Source organism: Lithobates pipiens, unplaced genomic scaffold, assembly GCF_037356315.1.
Source record: "Lithobates pipiens isolate NorthernLeopardFrog02 unplaced genomic scaffold, aLitPip1_a1.2 Scaffold_18, whole genome shotgun sequence".
Classification (NCBI taxonomy): domain Eukaryota; kingdom Metazoa; phylum Chordata; class Amphibia; order Anura; family Ranidae; genus Lithobates; species Lithobates pipiens.
The window spans coordinates 641,694,909-641,709,246 of record NW_027507758.1 but is presented as its reverse complement, the minus strand read 5'-3'; the positions used below and the strand labels follow the sequence as shown (position 1 = coordinate 641,709,246).

General features: G+C 42.7%; 3 protein-coding genes across 3 annotated transcripts in view; 2 read left to right on the top strand and 1 right to left on the bottom strand.

The window, feature by feature from the left end:
* The window catches only part of LOC143986903 (uncharacterized), a 1,023,878-nt gene that overhangs the window by 248,084 nt on the left and 761,456 nt on the right, over positions 1–14,338 (top strand). The gene's annotated exons all lie outside the window — the stretch shown is intronic.
* LOC143989536 (uncharacterized) overlaps positions 1–14,338 on the bottom strand; it is a 297,691-nt gene that overhangs the window by 206,008 nt on the left and 77,345 nt on the right. The gene's annotated exons all lie outside the window — the stretch shown is intronic.
* LOC143989739 (uncharacterized) lies at positions 10,268–12,828 on the top strand. Its single transcript, XM_077490011.1, has one exon. It carries the CDS (start codon positions 11,298–11,300, stop codon positions 12,525–12,527), a length of 1,230 nt encoding a protein of 409 aa, XP_077346137.1. The 5' UTR covers positions 10,268–11,297; the 3' UTR covers positions 12,528–12,828.

Here is a 14,338-nt window from a genome sequence, read left to right as displayed (position 1 = left end):
TTCATACAAGGAGTTAATGAACAGGAAGACGGCTCAATAGAAGATCTGAATGAAGGGCCTATGGAGGTTGCCGGAGGGATGACTGAAACAGCCACATTAATGCAGAGTAATTATAATGTAACGCCTAGACGGAGACCCATACTTAAAACCAACATTCAGGGAAATAACATGATGGGCAACAGGAGAGGCGATCATCAGGAGATTTTTGAAGATGAAACACCTAGATATAACATTCCCACTCGGAACCGGTTTTCCCCTATAAGAGAGTATACATATGATACATACCCGCAGGAAGATAGACAGTATAAGAGAGAGCAAAGATACCCACCTAGGAGATTCCCGAGAGGATATGGGGATTTTCGCGGGAATGGCCCCAGGGACAGGCCACCAGGGAGATGGACTGCAAGGGTACCTTACAGAACCCCAAGATGGAAAGGAGGCAATACAGAGAGAGGACAGTTCAGAGAAGGCCCTTACAGATGAGGAGGATACAGGGAAGAATACAGAGAAGAAAGGGAACAATGGATGCCGAGAGGGAATTGGAACAACCAATACAGGAGAAGAGTGGAATCCACACAGAGGTATGGAGAAAGAGAAGAAGGTATAGGGGATGTCGAGGAGGAAAGAACAAGAAAAAGAAGAAGAACTTAATAGGAAAAGGTATATATAATTTAAGCAAAGTGGAATTTAACGAAGACGAAATGAAAATCTTAGATTTGGGATTAAAATATGCTCCGGAAAAACATTTGGATAAATTTGAGACATACATAGATTTAAAAAAATTTATGAGGAAATTAAATCTGAAAAAACATTTTGCGGCCAATATAGAAAATAAAGAAAGACCAATATCGGTGTATACACAAACAGAATTGAAAAATAAGTCAGTGTTTAATCCAAATACAACGGGTAACCAATGTATGGCAGCGTTCAGCAAGATGGTAGAAAATGACCTGAGAAAACTTAAGGACCATAATAAGAAGAGATCAAACAACATATGGAAAACGATAAAAAAGCTAGGGGATAACAAAGAAGTAGTGATAAGGCCGGCGGAAAAAGGGGGAGGCCTAGTAATCTTGGATAAAAAGAATTACCAAGAAGAAATGGAAAACCTACTAAAAATAGAAAATACATATAAGAAATTACGTGGTAATCCTAAATTAGGATACGAAGAGCAGTTGAAAGCCTATGTGAGAAAAGGGCAAAAAATGGGTATCCTTAATGAGAAAGAAGCTGAATATCTGGTGTCAAATTCTACGAAAACACCTGTTATGTATTATAATCCTAAAATACATAAAAGATTAAATAAACCACCAGGAAGACCAATCATTAGCGGTATCAATTCTGTCTTTTCAAGATTAGGAGAATACTTAGATACCTTCTTGAAACCGCTGGTGCTGAAGGGAAAATCCTACTTGAGGGACAGTGCCCAGCTTATAGAATTACTGAGCAATATTAAAGGCACAGAAAAGTATCTACTAGCAACCATAGATGTAAATTCATTATACACTAGTATCGCGCAGGAGGATGATATAACAGGAGTGGAAAAAGCCCTATATGAGCATACGAATATGAAACAAGAACAAGTGCAGTATATCATTGAGGGCTTAAGGGTGGCCATGGCTTGTAACTACTTTTGGTATGGACATCATTACTATGTACAGACCATAGGAGTTGCCATGGGTGCACGTTATGCACCAAGTGTTGCCAACCTTCTTATGAACATGTGGGAAGAGGAGCACATATATTTGAAGAACATACCCCAGATAAAACTCTTCCGGCGATACATTGATGATCTTGTGATCCTATGGGATGGTACTCCAGAAGCATTTGAGAGATTTCTATTAAGCCTGAATAACAACAAATACGGTTTAACCTTTAGTGGGAAATATGATGAGCAGAAAATAGAGTTTCTGGACTTAGAAATTTTCAAGAGAGATAATGGCCTTCATACTAAAACTTTTTTTAAAGAAACGGATAGGAATAGCTATATTCCAACTTCAAGTTGTCATCACCCAAAATGGAAAGCAAATATCCCAAAGGGGCAACTCCTAAGGATAAGGAGGAACTGTAACTCAATGGAGGATTTTTCTTCCCAAGCAGATAAGCTAGTTGCACAATTTGTGGAAAAGGGATACAAATATGAATCTCTAGTTAAGATCAAAAACGAAGTTGGAAGCATAGATAGGAACACTCTAATAAAGATATCTAAGAAGGAAAAGCAGAAACTTGATCTGGCATTTATCACTGGATACAATACACAATACCACGTAATAGAAAAAATAGTGAAAAGATACTGGCCCATTCTCCAAGAGGACAAAGTTCTATCAACGATCCTCCCAAAAAAAACAAAGTTTATCTACAGGACAGCCCATCACACTACGTAATCTGTTAGCACATAACGTGATTGATGGTCCTAAACCTATTACATTTTTAAAGGAACTGAAAGGTTTCTACAAATGCAACAAATGTTTGGCTTGCAGGGTTAGTAAACCCCAACCTCGAAGGAAAAAGACCTTCAGATCCAAAATAGACCATACAGAATACAAAATCAGAGAACTTATTATGTGCCGGAGTACACACGTGACATATGTGCTGGAATGTCCCTGTAATCTGCAATATGTGGGCAGAACCACCAGACCATTGCATATACGAATAAGGGAACATATCAACAATATCAGAAAGGGGTTCCCCAACCATAATGTATCAAGGCACTTTGATTTATTTCATCAACGAGACCCCTCGAACTTAGTATTCTATGGAATTGATTGTATAAAACAAAATTGGAGGGGAGGCAATATGACCACCCTTATCTCACAGAACGAGACCAGCTGGATATATAGACTAAATACCTTAGCCCCAAAAGGGTTAAATATTGACATAGATCTTAATTGTTTTATAGCAAACCCATAAAGGGAAGGGGGGATGGACTATATGTTCCTTAAGCTGGGTGTGATGAAAAAAGTTTTTTCCGAGCATTGGTCTTTTTTGTATGAATCAAATTTCCAAAGGAGCTTTATAAGATAATATCTGGTTCATCTGTGGTGAAAATCGCCCCCTTGGACCTTTATCTGAGTTGGACAAGGTTAAACTAACAGCAAATGTGGTCCAACATTGATAGGTATTAAGGACAATAAGTTAACCACTTAAGGATGCCGTATTGCCATTGTACATCATCACAATGGCACAGGCAGGCACAAGCACGTACATGTACGTGCCTGCCTTCCAGCGGGTGGGTGGTCCGATCGGACCCCCTCCCGCTGGATACGGCGGTCCGGTTCGCTGCAGGAGTGATCCGTGATGAGGGGATGGCTGTTGGTTTCTGGCCATCCCCTCTCGATCGCTCCTGGCCAATGACGAACTTCCTCCCCTGTGAAAATGTAAACTCAGGAAGGAGGAAGTGATGTCACACTCCTCGTGGCGGTCTTTTTGACCGGACAGAGCGGAGTGAAGACATACAAGTAAGTGCACCAACAGTCCACTGACACATAGGTACACATAGGCACACATTTCACCCCAGTCACCCCCTGATCACCCCCCCAATCGGCCCCCGCCCCCCCCCAGTCACAGTGTCACTAATTGCAGTGTTCATTTATTTACTGATCACTGCATTTAGTGTCAGTTGTGACTGTAAAAAAGTGTCAGGGCAGCTAGTGTTAGGCCCCTTTAGGTCCAGGGTAGCCCCCTACCCCCCCTAATAAAGGTTTAACCCCTTGATTGCCCTCCCAGTTAACCCTTTCACCCCCTTTTACCAGTGTCACTAAGCGATCGTTTTTCTGATCGCTGCATTAGTGTCACTGGTCCCGCTAGGAAGCTAGTTTTTTCTTTTAGGTTCAACGCCAGGTTTTTATAGCGTTAGGTACCCCGATATATAACCTAATAAAGGTTTTAACCCCTTGATTGCCCGTAGAGTTAACCCTTTCACCAGCGATCGTTGTATAAGTGTCACTGGTGACGCTGGTTAGCCAGTTAGTTATTTAGTTATTTAGGTTCCCCGTCAGGTTTTTATAAAGCTTCAGGTACCCCTATATAAATACCCAATAAAGGTTTTAACCCCCTGACTGCCCTTAGTTAACCCTTTCACCAGTGATCACCATATAAGTGTTACGGGTGACACTGGTTAGGTAGTTCGCTTTTTATAGCATCAGGGCACCCGCCATTTATTACCTAATAAAGGTTTAACCCCCTGATCACCCGGCGGGTGATATAAATTTGATTTTAGGGTCAGAAAGGGTCTGCGTCGCCCCAGGCAGTGCTAGGTTAGTGCCAGTACCGCTAACACCCACGCGCAAAGCATACACCTCCCTTAGTGGTATAGTATCCGAACAGATCAATATCTGATCTGATCAGATCTATACTAGCTTGCCCAGCAATTTAGGGTTCTAAAAAAACGCATTGTTAGCAGGATCAATCCAGATACCTGCTAGCACCTGCGTTTTGCCCCTCTGCCCAGCCCAGTCCAGCCCACCCAAGTGCAGTATTGATCGATCACTGTCACTTACAAAACACAACACACATAACTGCAGCGTTCGCAGAGTCAGGCTTGATCCCTGCGATCGCTAACCGTTTTTTTGTAGCGTTTTATACAGTCGCTGACAGGCTAGGTGCTTTTTTACCTGTGAGTCTCACTAGTGTACCCCTAAATTTAGAGCCCAAAATGGCAAAGCGAAGGTACACTAGTGAAGAGGCCTACACGTTTCTGAGCATGACAGATAGTGAAGAGGAAGACACTGATCTGTCAGATTCAGGCTCAGAATACGAACCTGTAGAGGACAGCGCCTCCATGTCAGATAGCTCTGAAGACGAAGAAGAGGTCCCTGCTAACGTCAGGCATACCCGACCCCGATCTGGGTGCCCACCACTTCTGCAGCACTAGTACTTCCCCCATTCACTGCCCAACCCGGTATTCAGGTGGATACAGATGATTTTACGCCACTTGATTTTTATTCTCTGTATTTCACGGAAGATCTCTATAGATGCTGGTCAACACATCGCCGCTAATCCCCAGTTGCCGTCTCTTGCCAGAGATTGGAAACCAGTTACGGTTTCCGAATTTAAGACCTTTCTGGGCTTTTCCCTCAACATGGGCACACATAAATTCATGACGTTGCGGGCTTATTGGTCCACGCATCCGACTGACCACATGCCCGTGTTCTCTAACTCCATGTCCAGGAAACGATACGAGCAGATCTTGCGGTTCATGCTCTTCAGTGACAATGAACTTTGTCGTCATCATGGAGACCCTGAATACGATCGGCTCTACAAAATTCGGCCCCTCATAAACCACTTCAACCAACGTTTTGCAGACTTGTTTACTCCCCAAAAAGTTGTCTGCGTTGATGAGTCCCTGATTAAGTTTACTGGTCGCTTGTCATTCAAACAGTACATTCCCAACAAGCATACCAGATACGGGGTCAAGCTCTATAAGTGCTGTGACAGGGCCACAGGCTATGCATGGAGCTTTATGGATTATGAGGGTAAAGATAGTTACGTAGAGCCGGACAACTGCCCTGACTACATAGGAAGCGCTGGCAAGATAGTGTGGAAATTGGTGTCAACCTTATTCGGAAAGGGGTACGACTTGTACGTGGACAATTATTACACCAGCGTGCCACTGTTTAGTCACTTGTTTGATAATCAGATTGGAGCATGTGGCACCGTGCGACCTAATCGCCGGGGCTTTCCCCAGCGGCTTGTAGATTCCCGTCTTAGGCTGGGGGAGAGAGCCTGCTATCGGTGTAATAATTTGCTCGCTATGAAGTGGAGGGATAATAAGAATGTTTTTGTTCTTACCTCCCTTAATGCAGACACAAGGGTCCAAATTTCTACAGCGACTGGTATTGTGGAGAAACCCCTCTGTGTCCACGAATATAACAAAAATATGGGAGGGGTGGACCTCAATGACCAGTTGTTGGCGCCGTATCTAGCTTCCCGTAAGGCCAGACGCTGGTACAAAAAATGATCTGCTTACTTATTTCAATTGGCTTTGCTGAATGCTTTGTGCTATACAAAACTTCAGTCGGGACTTTAACCTTTCTTTTCTTCCAAAGAGAGGTTGTCACAGAGCTTCTATATCCAGACGGTTCTGCACCTCACCATTCCCAACCAAATGCAGTAAGCCGGCTGCATGAGAGGCATTATTCTTATGTCCTCCCGAGTACCCCTACCCAACGAGCCCCCCAAAAAAGATGTCGTGTCTGTACCAAGCGCGGATTTAGGCGTGACACCCGTTGTTATTGTCCACGCTGTCCTGGCAATCCTGGTCTTTGCCTTGGTGAGTGTTTTGAACGCTACCACACACTAGTGAAGTATTAGCGTAGGGTACAGCATTTCACAGGCTAGGCACACTAACACAGAGTCTCCCAAGATGCCATTGCATTTTGAGAGACCCGAAATGTTACAGTTGTTACAGTTTACAGTTCAAAAAAAGTGTATAAAAAAAAAGGAAAATAAAAAAACCAAAAAATATATAAAATATAAAAACCAAAAATAGTTGTCGTTTTATTGTTCTCTCTCTCTCTCTCTCTCTCTCTCTCTCTCTCTCTCTCTCTCTCTCTCTCTCTCTCTCTCCCTCTTCTCTCTAATTTTTTATACTTTACTGTTTACTGTGTTTTTATTGTTAACCATTTTTCATGTTTTCAGGTACGCCATTCAGCTGCAGCGTGGATTTATTTATCTTGACAGCAACAGCGTTTGCTCCCACGATACATAAAGCCATGACTCCAGTGCTGTAGGAGGTGATTTTACCACCACAGTTAAAAAAGAGCATATATGCCGAAGCATCGGGGCATAAGTGGTGGAGGAGCGATTTTGCTCCTAATGCCGCGTACATACGGTCAAAATTCCGACGGAGGGCTTGCCCGTGGAAAAGTTTGAACGTATGTACGCGGCATAACTTTTTTGCGGGAGGATGCCCCCATGCTTCGGCATATATATATTTTAGGCACAGGTTGTGTTAAAAAATGTTTTATTTTTTTACTGTTTTTTTGGCATTTGCTTTGCAGGTATGGTATGGTAAGGTTTTACTGTTATACTGTAATGTTACTTTGTTTTAACGTTAACCATAATTTGCTTAGCAGGTACGCCATTCAGTTGCAGCGTGGATTTATTTATCTTGACAGCAACAGTGTTTGCTCCCACGATACATAAAGCCGCGACTCCAACGCTGTAGGCGGTGATTTCACCACCACAGTTAAAAAAAAGAGCATATATGCCGAAGCATGGGGGCATAAGGGGTGGAGGAGCGATTTTGCTCCTAATGCCGCGTGCATACGGTCGAAATTCCAATGCATGCTTGCCCGTGGAAAAGTTAGACCATGTGTACGCGGCATAACTTTTTTGTGGGAGGATGCCCCCATGCTTCGGCATATATAAATGGTGCATGTATGTCCATCATTAGAAGTGGGTGGATGAAGGGAGGTATTCTAATGGTGGGCATACCCACCGATCAATTTCTTTTTTTTCGTTCAGACAGCATGACTCTCAGCAAATAGCTTGGGGTGTCTACTTTCCAAAATGGGGTAATTTGGGGGGGTTTTGTGCCATCTTGGCATTTTATGGCCTTCAAAACTGTGATAGGTAGTGAGGAGTGAAATAAAAAATTAATGCCCTTAGAAATCCTGAAGGCGGTGCTTGGATTTCGGGGTCCCGTACACACGGCTAGGCTCCCAAAAAGTCCCACACATGTGGTATCCCTGTACTCAGAAGCAGCAGAATGTATTTTGGGGTGTCATTTCACGTATGCCCATAGCATGTGTGAGCAATATATCATTTAGTGACAACTTTGAGCAAAAAATAAAAGTTTGTACTATTTCCGCAACTTGTGGCAAAATATAAAATATTCCATGGACTCAACATGCCTCTTAGTAAATAGCTTGGGGTGTCTACTTTCCAAAATGGGGTCATTTATGGGGGTTTTGTGCTATTTTGGCATTTTATGGCCTTCAAAACCATAATAGGTAGTGAGGAGTGAAATCAAAAATTTGCACCCTTAGAAATCCTGAAGGCGGTGATTGGTTTTCGGGGCCCTGTACGCAGCTAGGCTCCCAAAAAGTCCCACACATGTGGTATCCCCATACTCAGGAGAAGCAGCAAAATGTATTTTGGGGTGCAATTCCACATATAACCATGACATGTGTGAGCAATATATAATTTAGTGACAACTTTTTGTAAAAAAAAAAAAAAAAATATTTTTTGTCATTATTCAATCCCTTGGGACAAAAAAAATATATTCAATAGTCTCAACATGGCCCTCAGCAAATAGCTTGGGGTGTCTACTTTCCAAAATGGGGTAATTTGGGGGGGTTTTGTGCCATCTTGGCATTTTATGGCCTTCATGTGATAGGTAGTGAGGAGAAAAATAAAAAATGTATGCCCTTAGAAATCCTGAAGGCGGTGCTTGGATTTCGGGGTCCCGTACGCGGCTAGGCTCCAAAAAAGTCCCACATATGTGGTATCCCTGTACTCAAGAGAAGCAGCAGAATGTATTTTGGGGTGTCATTTCACATATGCCCATAGCATGTGTGAGCAATATATCATTTAGTGACAACTTTGTGCAAAAAAAAAGTTTGTAATATTCCCGCAACTTGTGGCAAAATATAAAATATTCCATGGACTCAACATGCCTCTCAGTAAATAAAAAGAACTGCGCCAAAAGCACTAAATAATGGCGCAGTGCTTTTGGCGCAGTTCTTTTTATTTTTCTTTGCATTTGTGTGTTTGTATCCCACTTCGAGCTGCTGCCTATTATTTATGTTTAGTATAATTTTCAATTTATAGTTTTTTGTTTATTTACATCCAAGCGCAGTTTACACATTTTTTTACTCTCAGTAAATAGCTTGGGGTGTCTACTTTCCAAAATGGGGTAATTTTGGGGGGTTTTGTGCTATTTTGGCATTTTATGGCCTTCGAAACTGTGATAGGTAGTGCGGAGTGAAATCAAAAATTTGCACCCTTAGAAATCCTGAAGGTGGTGATTGGTTTTCGGGGTGCCGTGCGCGACTAGACTCCCAAAAAGTCCCACACATGTGGTATCCCCATACTCGGGAGAAGTAGCGGAATATATTTTGGGGTGCAATTTCACATATAACCATGGCATGTGTGAGCAATATATCATTTAGTGACAACTTTTTTTTTTTTTTTTTCATTATTCAATCCTTTAGGACAAAAAAAATTAATATTTAATGGGCTCAACATACCCATCAGCAATTTCCTTGGGGTGTCTACTTTCCAAAATGGGGTCATTTGGGGGGGTTTGTACTGCTCTGCCATTTTAGCACCTCAAGAAATGAGATAGGCAGTCATAAATTAAAAGCTGTGTAAATTCCAGAAAATGTACTCTAGTTTGTAGACGCTATAACTTTTGCGCAAACCAAAAAATATACGCTTATTGACATTTTTTTTACTAAAGACATGTGGCTGAATACATTTTGCCCTCAATGTATGACTAAAATTTAGTTTATTTGATTTTTCTTATAACAAAAATAAGAAAATATCTTTTTTTTTCAAAATTTTCGCTCTTTTTCCATTTATATCGCAAAAAATAAAAATCGCAGAGGCAATCAAATACCATCAAAAGAAAGCTCTATTTGTGGGAAGAAAAGGACGCAAATTTCGTTTGGGTGCAATATTGCATGACCGCGCAATTACCAGTTAAAGCAGCGCAGTGCGAAATTGTAAAAAGACCTCTGGTCCTTAAGGTGTTTATTGGTCCGGGGCTGTAGTGGTTAATACAACCCTTTTGGCAGGAAGTGCACTCCATTATCTCACAGGTCACCACTTACACCTTAAACTATAGCCCTGCACAATATCTCCTCCATCATATAACTCTCCCTAAACAGATGTATCACAAATCACTAGCCATGCATATGGTCAATGCAGCCAGGTTGTGTATCCCTATACACTGGCGATCCACTGATGTCCCCTCCATTCGGGAATGTCTGACTAGAGTTGCTAAGATGGAGGAGATGGAAGAGCTGATTTATACCACACAAGAATGTCTACAGAAATTTTCGACCATTTGGGCCTGCTGGAAACACTTTCAAACTACAGATAAATATAAGGCACTCTTTCCTTCCCTAACTAACGATACATAACTTGTAAAACAAGGGGTTGCGGTGTCGGCGGGGAGGGGGGCGCCAGAAACGGCACCCGCCTCCTCTCTCTTTCCCCCTTATACTTCTACTTTCTCTATCCCCACCCCTCCCTCCCTTACCCCATCCCACCTATCCAACTAAACAATGAATCTTTCCTTAGAATACTTAACCAACCATTAACCTTTTAGAGACGCACCAATGAAACCGTTCACATTCCCACACTGTTATTGGAGTCAGGACTAATGTAATTTTCGAGACCCAAGTTAGACCTGATGATATTGGTCTCATGGGTTCGGCACTTATATTTGGCACTACCTGACCCGGCTTGAGTGCACCTCTGTGCATCTCTTCTGGTTATACGTTTGTTGACCAAAGACATTTCCTACCAGCTGGACATTTAAAATCTGATGACTTGACACAGACTTTTACATGTTGATAATAATGTGAGTCGCGCAGCGCAATAGGAATGGTCTCTGGGACCCGCGTTTGACCCAGCAGATCTTAGACAGGTATATGCACCCCCCTCCCCCATGAAAGGTGCCAACTGTGACACCGGAGGGGGGGAGGGATCCGATGAGTGGAAGTTCCACTTTAGGGTGTAACCCCACTTTAAACAGAAAGTGATAATGAGGGAGGAGTCAATAACCCAATGATGGGGGTCTTCAGGATCAGTCTAGTCTTCATCTTGGTTGTTCTCCCCCCATCCTCACTCTCTGACCTCTGGTGGGGCTCAGCCCCACTGTTATTCATGACTAAATCATGGACTAAATAAGGAAGTGCAGGACTTCTTGTGTTGGGAAGATGGCAATGAGTGATAGAGGGGGAGGGGACACTCGTCCTATAATCCCCTCATCACTGTCACTCCTATAAAAGACAGTTCTCGTTGTTTCCTCACTCTCTGACTAAGGTCCATGAATAAAGAAATGAACTGGTAGGAGATCAGAGGACCCATTTACTAGTTATTGTTATTATTATTATTATTATACACGATTTATATAGCGCCAACAGTTTACAAAGTGCTTTACAATGTATAGGGGGGACAACACAATTACAGTACAGTTCAATTCAAAAGGTACAGGAGGGCCCGGCTCGTAGAGCTTACATTCCAAAGGGACGGGGTGGTGGTACACAAGGTAATAGCTGCAGAGAATGATTTAAGTTACCTTGAGGGAGGAATTGTAAGATCCTCAGAGACAAAGCTGCCTGATGTGGGCAGAGTCCTGGTTTAGGGGAACCAATCAGCTGATGTCTAGTAATAATCTTTGTATTTCTATTTTAGTAGATGGACGGGAGATGAGGAAAACCTCAGAGGATTGTCTCACTTTGTCTCCAGACTGTAAAGTAGAAGATGAGGACATCACACAGTATAGTCCAGGAGAAAACCCGACTACCTCAAATGTCCATCCGGCACCACACAGTGTAGATGGACCATCATATTCCTCTTATCCCGAGGAACCTCAGACTGTGCGGGACGGGGCCGTCCTTCCAACAGAGAAGAGATTTTCCTGTACTGAGTGCAAGAAGTGTTTCCATTCTAAATCCCAACTTAATGTGCATAACAGATCTCACACGGGGGAGAAGCCATATTCCTGTTCTGAGTGCTGGAAATGTTTTTCACAAAAGTCCAGTCTTTCCACACATCAGAGATCTCACACGGGGGAGAAGCCATATTCCTGTCCTGAGTGTGGGAAATGTTTTTCACAGAAGGCCAATCTTTACAAACATCAGAGATCTCACACGGGGCAGAAACCGTATTCCTGTCCCGAGTGTGTGAAATGTTTTTCAGATAAGTCCAGTCTTTACAAACATCAGAGATCTCACACAGGGGAGAAGCCGTATTCCTGCTCTGAGTGCGGGAAATGTTTTTCAGTGAAGTACAATCTTTACACACATCAGAGATCTCACACAGGGCAGAAACCGTATTCCTGTCCTGAGTGTGGGAAATGTTTTTCAGATAAGTCCAGTCTTTACAGACATCAGAGATCTCACACCGGGGAGAAGCCTTATTCCTGCCCTGAGTGTGGGAAATGTTTTTCAGTGAAGTCCAATCTTTCTACACATCAGAGATCTCACACAGGGGAGAAGCCTTATTCCTGCCCTGAGTGTGGGAAATGTTTTTTAGATAATTCCAATCTTTCCACACATCAGAGATCTCACACGGGGGAGAAGCCGTATTCCTGTCCTGAGTGCGGGAAATGTTTTTCAGACAATTCCAGTTTTAACAGACATCAGAGATCTCACACAGGGAAGAAGCCGTATTCCTGTCCTGAGTGTGGTAAATGTTTTTCAGATAATTCCAGTTTTAACAGACATCAGAGATCCCACACAGGGAAGAAGCCGTATTCTTGTCCTGAGTGCGGGAAATGTTTTTCACAGAAGTACCATCTTTCCACACATCAACGATCTCACACGAGGGAAGCTGTATGTCTGTCCTGAGTGAGGGAATTGTTCCTCACTGAAGTCCTGTCTTCCTGTACTTCAGGGATCCCACACAACCCTCGAGGTGTATAAATGCCTCGAGTGCGGGAAATGTCTTCTATATGAATGTTGCTGGACATCACATCGTGGGGAAGAAGCACACCCTGATATACACCTCAGATATACTCCATCGCTGATCTTCATCATGTAAGAAACAGTTGATAAGGAGATCAGAGATCACCAAAGACATGCATGAAGTGTTGTACCATGTTGGCAATTGATAGCAGTATAAAAATAAAAATTTAGTCATTACCTTTCATTGGCTGAGTACATTTTGTGGTGTAAGATTTCACGGACACTTAGCCCTTGTACAGACGGTCGGACATTCTGACAACAAAATCCATCAGATTTTTTCCGACTGATTTTTTCCGAAACTGGTGTTGCATACACATGGTAGGACAAAGTTGTCGGAAAATCCGATCGTTCAGAATGTGATGACGTTTGTTTTTTGCGACGGGACTACATTGCGGCTAGTAGCCAATAGCTTTGGTCTGGTAATTTCATCTGAGCATGCGTGGCACTTTGTCCGATCGGAATTCTCTACAAACGATCGGACAAAGTCTGATCGGACCATGTTTTTGGAAGATTTTATATCCAGCTCTCAAACTTTGTTGATCAAACATTCCGACGGAAAAAGTCCAATGGAGCCCACACATAGTTGGATTATCCGACAACACGGTCTGATCGGACATTTTCCGTAGGAATTTCTTACCGTGTGTACAAGGGCTTAGAGGTCTGTTAAAAAATAAAAAAATAGTTGAATGAATTTGAGCGGCATTCATCCGGCTGTGATGAATATTGGATGTATTTTATTTCATACACTGATTTCCTTGGCTCCATCTAGTGGCCATAATGTGGTATTGTGATATTTTTATTTCTTATTTCAGGTAAAATACTCCATTTATGGTCACTAGATGGGGCTGCTGGTCATAGGAAATCACAGAGTTAAAATTTGGCTAGTAGAGCCCTTAATTTCCATTGGTCAGGCATGGTTTGATTGCAATATCTGAGATTGGACTCATGCACTTGTGAGGTAAGTAGACACTGAAGGATAAAAGTGCAATGGAACGCATTGGTAACCAGCCTCTGATGCAGACGACAGAGATGGGTGAAAGCGGTCAGACCAGCGTGGCCCATCTCTGGACTACATGCCTTTGACCCACATATGGTTCTACACAATTTACAAGACAAGGGAGGACCTTCCCCCGGGACCCTGGAGCTGTGGACTTGATGACAAGCTGATAAGTACAGTATAAATACATTTACCATTCTTTGGAAAGGACTATTACTTTCTGGAAAGGATCACCTCCTCACATTGCTCTTTCATTTGGGGTGTGAGAGCGAGTCCTCATAGGGACTCTGATTGGTACAGTTAGAGGGAGGCCAAGGAGGACCATGTTCTTCTGGTTTTAGTGAGCCTCACATCACTTTATTGGACCCCCATATTCATTACTATTCCACTTGTCCATCTCCTCCTGACCACTGTTACCCAGCAACGCCCTTATTACTTTACACCTACCTTCCAGATCAATACAATCATCTACTTGTCCACCTTTTTCCAATGCAGATCGGAGAACCAATCATATCATCTAATAGCTTCCACTTTGTGGTCTGACTTTATCCCTCCTCCCTTTTTCAATATCAGTTCAACCTTTGGGTCACTCTTCAGAGGTCGCTTAGACCCGGGGATATTATCCCAGCTGTATTACAGCATTTTTACAACTCCTGCAACTTGGGTGGAATTGCAGCTCCTGTCCAGAGATGTCCTT